This window comes from Tursiops truncatus, chromosome 12, assembly GCF_011762595.2.
Source record: "Tursiops truncatus isolate mTurTru1 chromosome 12, mTurTru1.mat.Y, whole genome shotgun sequence".
Classification (NCBI taxonomy): Eukaryota; Metazoa; Chordata; class Mammalia; order Artiodactyla; family Delphinidae; genus Tursiops; species Tursiops truncatus.
In genome coordinates this window covers 82,070,446-82,084,532 of record NC_047045.1, presented here as the reverse complement: position 1 = coordinate 82,084,532, position 14,087 = coordinate 82,070,446, and the positions used below count along the sequence as shown (strand labels likewise).

General features: G+C 47.1%; 1 protein-coding gene across 4 annotated transcripts in view; it reads left to right on the top strand.

Moving 5' to 3' along the window:
- The window catches only part of PLG (plasminogen), a 44,375-nt gene that overhangs the window by 26,676 nt on the left and 3,612 nt on the right, over positions 1-14,087 (top strand). Inside the window, exons 11-18 of one of the 4 annotated variants that reach the window (XM_019951459.2) lie at positions 1,312-1,493; positions 3,126-3,274; positions 4,461-4,554; positions 8,497-8,617; positions 10,361-10,445; positions 10,840-10,843; positions 10,941-11,073; positions 12,946-13,052. In XM_019951459.2, the coding sequence (XP_019807018.1) occupies positions 1,312-1,493; positions 3,126-3,274; positions 4,461-4,554; positions 8,497-8,617; positions 10,361-10,445; positions 10,840-10,843; positions 10,941-11,073; positions 12,946-13,052 (875 nt within the window). Of the gene's footprint in view, positions 1-1,311; positions 1,494-3,125; positions 3,275-4,460; positions 4,555-8,496; positions 8,618-10,360; positions 10,446-10,839; positions 10,844-10,932; positions 11,074-12,945; positions 13,053-14,087 lie in introns of all 4 variants that reach the window. The other 3 variants (XM_019951458.2, XM_019951457.2, XM_073789805.1) reach the window with 3 other exon arrangements.

Sequence of the window (14,087 nt, the reverse complement as noted above, 5' to 3'; positions counted from 1 at the left end):
GGTGTCCAAGGCTGAGGCTTCTGAGAGGCTGGGGCGAAGTTCCGGCCCTGGGGATCCAAGTTGCCCAGTGAGCCCCAGGCTGCTCGTCTGCTCTGTCCTTATCCAATTGTTTCTGATTCAGCTCCCACAGACCCTGTGGTCTATCCAGACGTCTCCCTTCATCCCTTTGATCCCACTGTCCTTTAGTCACGCCCCCTCCCCTCAGTCCCCGAGTGGCTCCAGCTAGAGGGGTCTGGGGTTCCTCCCCGTATGCCCCAGAATGCATCCTCTGGAAACCTCATCCTGCCTGGGAGCTAGTTTTCCAGGAAGGCTTCCACAAGCCTTCCAATCCCCAAACCCACTTGATCTACCTATGATATTTACAGTAATATTACTGTCATGAGTTTTTGTTACATCGTAAAATACAGTATGCGTAAATAGAATAAGAGAGCGGGCCTGGGACTATCAGTATCATCTTGTATGTCTTTTCTGCCTTGGATAAATATGTTTTGGTTCCAACTTACGTAGCCCTATGTACTCACATAGAGAGAGAAAGCCAGAGATATAGATATATTTGTATGTGCCTTTAAAAACCTCTAAAATACATGCTTCAAAATCCATACTGGTTATCCCTGGGGAATGTATTTGACATTCCCAGGGAAAGGAAGATATTCTGATACTTTCTCTTATAAATTTATATATGATCTGTTTTTATATGGAGCATATATTACTTTTGATTTCTTTTTAAACAAATTTATTTATTTTTGGCTGCATTGGTTCTTCACTGCTGCGGGCGGGCTTTCTCTAGTGCATCGAGCAGGGGCTACTGTTCCTTGCGGTGCGCGGACTTCTCACTGCGGTGGCTTCTCTTGTTGCAGAGCACGGGCTCTAGGCGTGTGGGCTTCAGTAGTTGTGGTGTGTGGGCTCAGAAGTTGTGGCTCGTGGGCTCAGTAGTTGTGGCTCACAGGCTCTAGAGCACAGGCTCAGTAGTTGTGGCGCATGGGCTTAGTTGCTCCACGGCATGTGGGATCTTCCCGGACCAGGGCTCGAACCCGTGTCCCCTGCATTGGCAGGCGGATTCTTAACCGCTGCACCACCAGGGAAGTCCCTTGATTTTTTTAAAATAAAAACTATAACCTATTTTTAAAAACTTACCCACTTTGTAAGAAGTTGAGGACCATCTGTGCTTGTGACATCATAATAATAATTGGTACCTTTGGTATCTTAAAGGAAATATATCAGTCACTTTGCTGTAACAAAATTCAGAGGGTGCTGGGGTGCCCCTGAAGATTCGCTCACCTCTCATGACCTATACTGTTGTGGAATTTACAGTGGCTTGACCATGAACTACTGCAGAAATCCAGATGCTGATAAAAGCCCTTGGTGTTATACCACTGATCCGAGCGTCAGATGGGAGTTCTGTAACCTGAAGAAATGCTCAGGAACACAAGAGCAGGTCACAGAATCTCCAACTGCTCCCCAGGCTCCAAGTATACAGGATCCTTCTGAAGCAGGTAAGAAGTCTGTGGCCAGACATCTATATGGTTGGGTATCGGGATGATAAGAGATGGAAAATCTTTGGGCTGCAGAGGCGTCGTTGTTACAGGGAGCTGGAGCGCTGGCTGAGTCTGCGATATGGAAGGAAGCCTCAGTGTATCACCTGGAGGAGCCAGAGCTGCTCTTGCTGGCATGATGGGGTAGGGCGTTTCTTTAGGATTTGAGAACTAGTTGGTTGTGAGGGATGGATACAATTTTGAGCCTGGGTGGACTGACAGGTTGATGATGGTGGCCGAGATGGGACATTCTAGAAAAGCAAGTCTCTGCCTTTTGCATGGAGGGATAGAAATGGCTGATTTGGTTTTGAATGTACAGAGTTAGGAGGGCTAGGAGGACCGTCAAAGATCATCTCCAACAAACACCTGGCGAAGCGGACATGTAGCTCCAAGGGTTTCGGGGCCTGAGCATAAGAATGTCGTTGTCATCTGAGGTGGGAGACGTGAAAATATCACAGTCCTCTCTGTTTCCCTGGCCCTTCGCCCGCGTGTCGCTCTAAGTGCTTAGCCCCTGGTCCTGTGGTTGTCAGGTGGCAGGAAGTGCTCTGTACCCCTGCAGGGTAAGGAAACAGAGGGGGCTGATTCTCCCCCTGCCCCGGAATGAAAACTCAGGGGTCCCATGGCTTGTCTGACCACTTTCAGATAATCCAAAATCAGACAGAAATGATTAAATGAGAACTTGGTTTCAAGTTGAGACCCCCTCTCCTTCTGGAGGTGGACTTGCCTCCTCCAGGATGCTGGAGAAACCTCACCTACTGCTCCCTACTGTACACCTGTACACCTGTACAGCTGCTGTACACACAGGGCCAGCTCATCTCTCCCCACTCTTTCTTGGTGAGACTCTGAGTGCCGTGCTCCAGCTGGGGATCCCCCCTGATAAGACCTCGCATGGCCTCACGTGATGCCCCACACTTGGTGCATGACTTGGTGCAATGACTCACACACCCTGGCCCTGGAAAACACTGGAGGCTGCCTAGCCCAGCCCTGCTCCTTGACTGGGAAGCCAGCTGGCCCAGCTTTTGCTTTGTGGATTTTCCAAGTGGCCATCAGAGCACTGGGCACTGGGTCCCCATATGTAACACACATCAATTTCTCTGAGGGGTTCTGCCGAATCCCCCAACCACAAGGCTTGAGGTGAGGGATGAGTTTGGGGAAGGGGCCTCTAGTCATCTCCTTATTACCTCTTTCATCCCAGAAGGTGGGAACTCACAGCACAGCTCTGGCCAAAATAATATTTTTTATAAAATCCTTTTCAATCCGCACTGTTTCTCTCCATCCTTGTTGAGGTGTTCAAGAATCATCTAACAGTTCACGGTGGCATCTGTGTTACCACTCAGCTTGTTATAAAATTGATTGTCTTAGTGTCCTGGCCAAACTTCCCATTCTAACATCTCGGCTTGTGACTATTTCTGAGCCAATAGCATTTCTGGTAACTTGTCAAATTCCGCAGAGCTCACTGAAGTCTTCGGCACTCCTGTGTTCTGAAGGATGTGACCACAGTCTGTCCTGAGAGAAACCTAGCACTGCTGCGTTTGTTCCTTGTCACCCGGCTCTGTGTAATGACAGGAGACCACCATTCTCTCTCCCCTACAGACTGCATGTTCGGCACTGGTAAAGGATACCGGGGCAAGAAGGCGACCACGGTGGCCGGTGTCCCCTGCCAGGAGTGGGCTGCCCAGGAGCCCCACAAACACAACATTTTCACTCCAGAGACAAACCCACGGGCAGGTTTGGAAAAAAATGTAAGCCGCTTCGATTTGGACTCGAGTTTGCCTTTTGTTGACGAGTCTTTGCAGACTGAATTGACTCTCTGTTACAGAAAGTCAGCCTGACACAGGTTCAGTGCGAGAGATTTCAGGGGACCAAGCGTAGGATCTAACCAGCCTCCGCGTGGGAGGGAGGGTTAGCACGGGCAAGCCAACCTCCCTGCTTTTATCACTTCCATGTGTGACATTTCCTGTCTGCTTTTGTTACTGGTTTATGGTTTCCAATGATCAAAGATGACCTTCATGACATTGTAGTTGCATTTTTCTAGAAAAAAACTGGATGCATAATTAGGACTCCACTAGGATTTCCCCCAGTCCCACACATTCTCTGGGGTGGTTTCCTCTGGGGTATAGGTGTGTAGAGGGAAGGAAAAGGAAGACACAGTCTTTCCACAGCTGACCCACAGAGGGTGCCCAGGCCAGGGGAATAAGCAATTCTGAAGCCACAGCAAACAGGCACCATCAAGCAGAAGATTGACATGAACAAGGTGCAGGACGAGTCATCCACGTCTACAGTCCCCTACTGTCGGGTCCCTACGGTCCCCACGGACACAGGCTGCTGAGCGGGGAGGCCCCTTTATACAGTCTCTACCTCAAGACGCCTCAGGGTCTTCACCCCTTCCCCAGGGGAGTGGCCTCAAGGCTGGAGCTCCTTTTGAACGAGGAGAAGTGACGGATGGCATTCTGTGAGTCAGAGGCTTGACACGCATCCTGAAATGGTAGCTTTGCCTGCCTCCCCCCGAAAGGAGCACTAACCCTTCATCTTCTCAGGACAGCAGTGAAACCAGTGTCTGCGCCTCATGTGACATTCTCTGCCCTCTCCCACCCGGGTGTGCGCCACCCCCTATATGCCAGCCTCACGTGACATTCTCTGCCCTCTCCTGCCCCGGTGTGCACCACTCTCTATATGCCAGCCTCATGTGACACTCTCTGCCCTCTCCCGCCCTGGTGTGCGCCACCCCCTATATGCCAGCCTCATGTGACATTCTCTGCCCTCTCCCGCCCCGGTGTGTGCCACCCCCATATGCCAGCCTTACGTGACATTCTCTGCCCTCTCCTGCCGCGGTGTGCACCACCCCCTATATGCCAGCCTCACGTGACATTCTCTGCCCTCTCCCGCCCCGGTGTGCGCCACCCCCTATATGCCAGCCTCTTTTTCCAGTACTGCCGCAATCCTGATGGTGATGTCAATGGTCCCTGGTGCTACACGACAAACCCAAGAAAACTTTTTGACTACTGTGATGTCCCTCACTGTGGTAAGCTTCTTTCTTTTTTGGAAGGAAATGACTTCTAAATAAATGCAGCATCACCTGGTCTTAGATCTGCAAGACAAGAGTCTGGGCTGAGCGCTTCTGGGCAAGAGAGGGTCCCCTCTCCTTGGGAGCCCTCTTTTCATCCTGGGCCTCTTGAATCTGTCCTACTCGTGGCCCCCTTTGTTAGGCACCGCCCCCTCCTCTGACTCCGTAAACAAAATAAATGCAAAATTCTCCAAAAGAGCAACTTCAGAGGTGATCTAATCAGCCTCCAGACAGTTCCACTGAACTCTCCAGTGTCTGGGGTGGGAGGCATGAAACACAAACTTAGAGTCACCCAGATAGGAAACTCTCTCTTTCAGCAGCTGAGAAGAAAGAAAGTACAAACAGCAGGAAACTGCTAAACATACAACATACATTGTAAACCTATAAACTGTCATCCTAAGAATTCAATGAAAAGTAACACAGCTCTTTACAAAGCCCCAGCTTTCTTTATCCTAAGATGACTATGCACTAGCCACGCATTAGTCAGACAACGTAGAGGAAGCTTGCTGGGTTCTTTCCTCATTTCTCTGAGACTTTTCTAGGGAGTGAGAAGCTTGGATCAGGGAAAGGGGAGTTGACGTTAGTTCTGAAAAGTCTGGGGTAACAAATCCATAGATAGGTCTGGAGAACAATGTAAACCACTTTGATTTGGACCCTACCTTACTTTCCGCTGACCCATCTTTGCAAACACCATCTGTCCTGGTTCCCGCTAATCAGTCTGGACTTCTCCTTTGCACCGTTTGATTGCATCTGCTTGTGTCTGCCACGTGCGGGGACAGGCTGGAGCAGAGAAGCCACTTAAGTCCACGTCCGGAGATGGTTTGGGAGGCAGTTTGGGGAAGGGGTTGAGAGCTCCGGAGCCACACTGTCGGGCTTTGATTTGGGGCCACTGCTGGGTAGAGCAGGGGGAGGAGGGAGAGGTCAGGGTGACAGGAAAGATTCTACTTGGTTGCTGTCCTTGTGCTCTCTGGACTTGGGGAATTTATAGCTGCCTCGTTCTCCAGTGTGTGTTTGCTGTGCACAAGCTCTCTCGGTGGCCCTCCATCTGAGAGCCCCTGGTGGGGTTAGCGCCTCCCTTTCCACTCCTCCCTGCCACCCTGCAGCTTTCTGGTACCCCACTGCCTCTTACCACGTGGCCTCGCTATCCTGGACAGGCTGCCTACGTGGCACGATTGCCTTTAACTTGTATAGCTTGACAGTCCCGCCCCGGCCTCTACAGCTGTGCCTGGGATTCATGCACCTCTGATTCCCCCTGAAGGGAAGTACAGTAACGTCCCAGGTGCAGCCCTCAGTCACCACCAGACGCTATCAGCTTCTCAGGTGTGAGGCAGGCCTGGGTATCCTTCCTCAGGAAATATGTCTCAAGATCAGACCACGTGGTCTGATAACGTGCCCACATCATGAGGAAGCGGGGACCTCACAGTCTGCTGGAACAGCCCTCTCTCCATCCTTTCTTCTTTCTTCCATCTTAAGAACCTGATTCTTTTCCATCCTTGACTTGGGTAAGAGTACCAGCATTGTAGAAGAGGCTATTTGCCTTGAAGTCTGCAGATGGAGGTTTACCTTACACATCCCCGGGCATCCTTGGGGCCTCTGTTGAATCTTCCAGTGCAACATCGTTTTATGTACCCACCATCAGAAGGTAAAGATTACAAACCTCAGCTGTTTCCTTCTTTCTAGTGCTTAGAGCAATGCCTAGTACATGCCAGGCACTACGTATACATATTTGAATACATATTTGCTGAATGAGTAAATTCAGCAAATACGTATTCAAATAAACGAACGAAATCTCAAATCACAGTTCCTCCACCATGTCAGGTCGGTGCTTAAAAGGGTGGCTATCCCAGGTTAAGGGTACTTCCTGTGTGTGTGCTTGGATGGCTTTCGATAAGTTTATTCAGATTTTACAGAATATGAAATCTCTTTGAAGTATGACTTTGTTTTTTTAGGTCATTTTCATTTTCTCTGTTTTTTAAAAAAAGATTTTTATTGCTTATTCCTGGGAGATTTTGGATTTCCTTTATGTAAGTGAGAAATTTCCTAATAGCAATTTTCCTTAAAATGTCCAAACTTTACATTGTCTGTAATTCACATGGAAAACATCTTTAAAATGAAAAAGTAACACTGATTAACTCTTTAGGCTACACGTAAGCTTCTTCAAGCAACTCACCTGAAAAATGTGTGTAAATATTCCGTGTTATGAAAACAATGGCACCATGCAAACTGCACATAAGTAAGAGCATAAGTCAAACAATTTGAAATCAGAACTATATTCTATTCAGCCCAGTATTCTGCTTCTCAATCTTATCAAGGGATTGTATTGTTTTTCTCTTTAATATTAACCTCAAAAATTGAAAGATGTGGGCTTCCCTGGTGGCGCAGTGGCTGAGAGTCCGCCTGCCGATGCAGGGGACACGGGTTCGTGCCCCGGTGCGGGAAGATCCCACGTGCCGCGGAGCGGCTGGGCCCGTGAGCCATGGCCACTGAGCCTGTGCGTCCGGAGCCTGTGTTCCGCAACGGGAGAGGCCACAACAGTGAGAGGCCCGTGTATCACAAAATAAAATAAAAAAAAAAATAAAATAACATAAAATAAAAATTGAAAGATGCCCATTTTAAACATAATTTTATTTATTTATATTCATTTATTTTAAATTGTAAATTTTTGTTAATTGGTTTTAACAACTCATTTCAATTCCACCAACACTAACAGTACAAATAGTAAGTAATTAAAAATAAATAGAACTTCAGTTTTGTTTTGAATACTAAGACCGGGGTACCATAATATCTGTAGTTATTCTTTTCTTAGTCCATTTCTGTAAGTCTATTCTGTGTAAGACACAGTAAGAGAAATTAAGGTCAGTGTTAGAGAGTAGGATTTCATTATATTGCATGCTTCTTTAAAAAAAAAAAAACAACTTCTGTATATAGATTCTCAGAATAGGCCAAGACAATTGGAAAGGTATTTGGAAAATTCAGATTCCAGATTCACTAGAGGATAGAATCTCTTGGTTGATTAAGAGCAAAAAATTTCTCCTTGTAATGTCATTATCAAGATGATTTATGCTTCTGTTTTTGAAGATCTTAAAGGACTCCAGACAGTGGAGAAGCCCTTTTTGAATACCTTGTGTAGCCCCTGAACTGTTCTAGACATTAGTAAGTGGCACCAACCAGAGATGGAGCATTAACCCTAATCTCCAGGAACCCTGCAAGCCAGGTGGAGAGAGAAAGCAGGTGGGAGAGTGAATAGAGAGGAAGGCAAGCGAACGGAAGTCATCCCCATGGCATTGGGTTAGTCTTGGGAGGCTCCCTGGAAAAGTCATCCTGAAACTGGCTGAGAGAAGCCATTATTTCAGTTTAGGACTGTTATCCTTGCTACACACACAGACACACACACACGCACACATGCGTGCACACACAAACACACGCACACATACGTGCACACACAGAGATTCACATTTTAAAAATACTCTTAGTGCCTTTCAATGGGGATGACAGTTATGGTTTTCAGTAAACTTTACATGGTTCAGATGATGATGGTGACGATGGTTCACTCTCTAGATATTCACATCAAGTCAGAATAACAATTTGTGTCAGTCAAGCTCCTCTCCAAAAAGCTCTCATTCTAATGCCTAACTCTTCCAAATTTATTTAATCACTTCCTTAAGAAAGCAGTAAAAAAAAAAAAAAGTACTTGTATTTTCTTGAAAGGAGAAGGAAATGCTGTTGTCCCCTACCACTCTTGAAACTTAGAAAAAATATTCCAAAAGTTGTTTATGATTTTACTATTTAGTTTGGGCTTTGGGATGTCAAAAATTCAGTGCTTCAGCCATGAGCCATGAATTTATCATGAGTTGCTCTCTCACGTCTTCAAATGCAAATTTTTCCCACTTTGTGCCACAGCTTCCTCTTCATTTGATTGTGGAAAGCCCCAGATAGAGCCGAAGAAGTGTCCCGGAAGGGTTGTAGGTGGGTGCGTGTCCACCCCACACTCCTGGCCCTGGCAAGTCAGCCTTCGAAAAAGGTAACACCATTTCCAGAAACAGTGTATTCCATCCTCCTGTGTACTCCTTGCAAAACCTTTCTACATTCACACTAAATCCACATACCCTCAGTATCAGTACCTGCCTCTAAGTTCTGCAAAGGGGTAAGGAAAACTATAAAAAATATTTTCTATGTTTTTTAGTTGAGGTATAGATGCTGTACAATATGTTACAGTTGTACAATATAGTGATTCACCATTTTTAAAGGTTATACTCCATTTATAGTTATTATAAAATATTGGTTATATTCCCCGTGTAGTACGATATATTCTTGTAGCTTATTTTATACCTAACAGTTTGAACCTCTCACTCCCCCTCCCTATATAGCCCCTCCTCCCTTCCCTCTCCCCACTGGTAACCACTAGTTTGTTCTCTATATCTGTGAGTCTGCTTCTTTTTTTGTTATATTCTTTTCTATGTTCTTCAGTTTGAAAATAGTCAGAATTAGAACCTTTTTTTTTTTTTGATCTGGGCAGCTATCATCAAAATTGATAAATGTAGCAATTTACACTAAGTTCCAATATTGCTGAAAAAGTATGGAAGATGCCTTGAGGGTTTAGATAGATACCCACTGTTACTTTGTCAAATGAAGAGAAAGGGATATTTTTAGAAATGGGACACCTGGAGGGGGAGGGTAAAGATTAAATTATCTATACTATATCACAGATACAGAGTCTCTCTTTTTTTTTCTTTCTTTCTTTCCTTCCTTCCTTCCACAGTTTTGTGAACTACTGAATTTAATCAAAGGGTGCTCACCTATTTGCAAAACGCACCTTGTTCAGTGAAGGGTAGCTCAGGATCGCCGTAATTTAAGAGTGATCAGTCCCCATCCTACATGACCCAGAAGGTTCAGGTTATCTTTCAGTGGCGCTCGCCTTTAATAAGCCCATTTGGTCTCATTCGAAGCACACACGGGAAACAGGCTGATCTGCTTTTGATGTTGCACCAGAGCGCATGTGCCCAATCGCTGTGCTCAGTGGTCTTCCTTCCTTCCGCTTGTGAGATGCTATCGATGAATGAAAACAGTCTATTTCATTCCCTGGTTGAGTTGGCTTTTCTTTTATTTGTCTTATCATTTAGTAACTGCTTGAGATACAGAGCCTTCACCTTTCACGTATCTCATATTCCCTCTTTCCCAAGATGTGCTGTGGTCTATTTCCAGATTGATAATCGCCTTGCTGGTCATTCACTTACTATTTGTGTCCCTTTCATTATGATGGGCTTCGGAGCGGCTCACACAAATTTTATGAGCAACCCCGTGCCTAAGCAGTCCTATAAAGTAAATGATTTAGGGGACGTTCCCCCCAGAGCGAACTTTCTCAGGTAAGATTAGCAGATGCCCGTGAATCACGGCTACTCAGGATCCCATTTAGTTCCCTGAAGAATGACTCATCGGGTCTTGCATAGATCTTGTCAAAAAGAAGGGACAGGGAGCTGGAGTCCAGGGTCAAAGGGTCAAAGCCATGGGCGTGGACCCCCTGTTGGAGTCGCGTGGCTTTGCTGGGCCTCGCCTGCGCGCCAGCCACCTTCCAGAGTGGTGTAGTGACCTCCTGAGAACCCACCACAGGAGCACAGCTCAAAGCTCCCACCATCCCGATGACGGGCTGGTCACCTTGTCCTTTGGGAACGTCAGCGATATCACAACAGAGTGAGCACCACTTCCGGGCTTTCTGAGGAATAAATCATCAGGTTTGAACTAAAATCCTGGCACGTTTTCCTTCTAGATTTCCTCCTAGAAGACACTTCTGTGGAGGCACTTTAATATCCCCAGAGTGGGTGTTGACTGCTGCCCACTGCCTGGACAGGTATGTTTAGGGGACCCCTGACACAAAGACTCACTCGTCTTAAAGACTTCCGCCTCCCCCTCTCTCCTTTCCTTCACCTTTTCTCCTCCCCTCTCCCCTTCCCTGTCCCCTCCCCTTCCTTCCCTCCTTCCTTTCATGGCAGTGACACTGGGGACCAGGGAGTGGATGAGAAGGGCCTGAGGCAGAATTGCCAGGGCCATTGGACGAGAGAGGAGGAGGTGTTTCTAGAGAGAAACGAAGCAGACAGACCCCTATCTGCCCTGCGCCAACTTCAGTGTTGGTGTCATTCTTCCTCTGTGGTCAGGCCGAAAGCAGCCCCGAGAACATTCCTTAACAGCCAGGTTCAGGTAAACCGTGAACTTGTTTCTTGCCACTCGGAGGTCTCTGATGGTAGGTAGCCCAGTGGGGAGAAGACGCAGTGCTGTGGCTCAGAAGGGCACCCGATGAAGGGCTGGCCCAGATTTTGTTCCTAACGTTGCTGTCTTCTCTAGCTACTCAGGGCCGGCATCATACAAGGTCATCCTGGGCGCACACCAAGAGACCGCCGTTGAAGACAGTGTCCAGGAAATACAAGTGGCCAAGCTGTTCCCGGAGCCCACTCGGGCCGACGTGGCCTTGCTCAAGCTGAGCAGGTACTGGCTCGCCCGTGACTCTCACCCTGTGAGCAGTGAGAACATCTGCTCATCGCTGGGTTTATGAGCCGTAACAGAGTTGTGTGTGGGCAGCCCCGTCTAGGACCCCAAAGGCACGGGGCTTTGGGACAGGCATTGACCTTCAAGTGAGAAAACCTGGGCTCAGCCCCGCCTGCCTCTTACTAGCCGTGGTCATGACAAAGGCACCAGGACACAGTTTCCTCTTGCGGAAAAAGAGCGAGTTGAAACATGAGGTACAGGTTACCCCTCAAACTCTCTCACTTAATGTTCCCCAGTCAGCTAATATACATTCATAATCAGAGAATTATTCAATTATTCCAGGCTGACACTCTCTTTTCAATGTAATAATATATTTGGGGAAATCCAATGGGATTATGTATATTTCGATGCACTTCATAAAAGGCGATGTAAACACACACGCACACTCACAATTCACAAGTGCAGATTCTCCTTCTTCCTATCTCTGGATTTATGTTTCCTGTTGAAATGGGGTTTTATTAAGTCTGACAAAATGATAAATTTGTTAACGTCATTTAAAGTGAGCAGTATTTGGAAATAGGTCACAAGGGAGAGAGCTAAATAAACAGACTGCTATTTTGAGAATAGGCACATTTGGGACAGTCAGCAAGGCACGCAGAGCCCATCGGCCATGCATGATGGGCTCCAGATGACAGCGGGACGACGGTGACGGTGACGAGGATGTGGCCAGCCCAGGGGTCAAGAGTCTGAGTGAGGCTCGCTGGGTCTGGACAGAAAACACTTCACAAGTTTTCCGGGTCAGTAAACTGAGTGACTCCCTGGGGTATTTGGACACTCTGGAAAGGAAAGAAAGGGCCTTCTTCGCTTAGCCTAAAAAAGGAGCTGATTCGCTTTTCTCCATGGTCCCCTGGGGCCATCAGGAACGCTGTGATCCTCGAGCAAGTCATTTAGTGAACGTGGGTTCTGGATGTGTTCTCCGATAGACTGATATGCTCGGGCTTTCGGGTACCCACCCCCAGGCCCCCCAAACCCCAAGAGTCTCAGGCATTGGCGTTCCGCGAGGGGAACCTATACCGTGATGACTGTGGCCCCCGCTCCACGTGAGACGCCAATCTGTTCTGGTAGCTCTGACAGCGTGTGTCTGCTTCAAAGTTGAAGGCCATGATGGTTCTTAATCAGAATCAGGCATTTCTCATCTTCAGTGGGTTTTCCTCCTGAACTTACTAAAATAGAATCAAGTCTAAAAATCAAAGTTCTACTATTTGATTCTCTGGAACTCGAACGTGAAAGTTTTTGGAAAACAACACTACCTTGCTTATGCAAGGTACTTACTTCTAATCCTCTTTGACTTGGTATCTTGCATTATATTGGATTCTTCCAGCCATGGTGTTGTAACGTTCATGGGTGAGGAACCTGAGGACCCCGAAGACAGAGCAGCTTCTGCTCCAGTGGCACAAGGCCCTTGCTATTATTAAAGCCCTGTGATTGTATTTCAGCCGAATGGTCCACCTGCTGACTGCAGCCCTCTTAACTTCATCTAGAAGTGTGCACCTGGTATAAAATTCCCATAGTGCGAGAATAGACCTTAAAAGTCACTGTCATCTCTGTTCCCACCTCTAGTTTCTTGTCCACAACTGGTGCCTTTAAAACAAAATGTTCTATTTTTTTTTTTTTTGACTCATAAGATACTACAGGCAAATGTGGGGATGAAAAGTTGTTTTCTACATTGCGCTGTGTCAGTGAAGCAAGAAAGAAATACCAGCTCAGAGCGTTCTGGGGCTCTGGGGCAGGTGGGGTCTTGCGACCAACAGATGAATGGCAGAAGTCTCCCAGCAGGGCAGTCAAATGTAACTTTTGATGTTTTCCTTTCAGCCCTGCCATCATCACCGAAAAGGTAATCCCAGCTTGTCTGCCATCCCCGAATTATGTGGTCGCGGACCGGACAGTATGTTACATCACTGGCTGGGGAGAAACCCAAGGTAAGATAAATTCTGTGACTCACATGATGAACTTGTTCTGACCTGCAACCTACATGGGAAAATGAGCATGTGTACCAATTTCTATCAGTGAGTGAGGTCCACTCCCTTCCTGACTTTGTCTGGACATCTGCCTCCGTCTCTATAATCAGTCATCAGGGGACATGGATGAGGGGAAGGGTAGTGTTTCCTTGAGACTCTGACCCCAAAAATCCAAGGTTAATATTGTGTCCCCAGGTAAGTAGGGTTTTGACACAAGCTACAAATTAAGGGTGTTAGATTGTCGTTCATGTGAATTAAGCGCACAGAGTTCCCAAACATGGTGCAAATCAACAACAAAAATTATAGTTAAACTAGTCTCCCCCAATACCCACTTGCCTGGCTCTGTGTGGAGACGTTGTTGGGGGTAGGGCAGACTGACAGCAGGGAAAAGAAAGAAAGGTCCCAATTCTAGGATGGTATTTGGTATTGGTTGACGGGGTGAGGATGACAGAGGAAACGTTTCTGCAGGATCCTGGCTCAGCAGCTGGTACTATATTTTGGGAATCCCGTCTTCTCTTTGCAGTATGCCCTGCATTATATTATAATAAAAATTATTATTATACTCTTCAGACTCGGGCCTAGGAACATTATAAGAATGTCCTAGATCTCTGCCTCACTTTCTCAGAAGCATTGGTTGGAGCACCAGAGTGGGAGTCAGGAACCCTGGAAAGTAGTTCTGGTTCTGCCACCAGCTGGGCGAACGGGACAAGTCACCTCACCTCTTTGTACCATTTGGCATCTAAGCCCTCATCCATAAAATCCGTGTTTTCAAATTACGTTCTACATGTTAGCCTTGGTTTCCTCATCTGTGCCACCCTATGAGGTCACTGTGAGGATTGAGATAGTGCATAGGGAGAGCTCAGTGCTTTGGAGATGGTATTTCAGCAGCTCCTGTGCCTATGATACGACCACCACCGCCATCACCACCATCATCACCACCACCATCACCATGGACACCGTCCTCACCACCACCGTCCTCACCATCACCCTCACCAT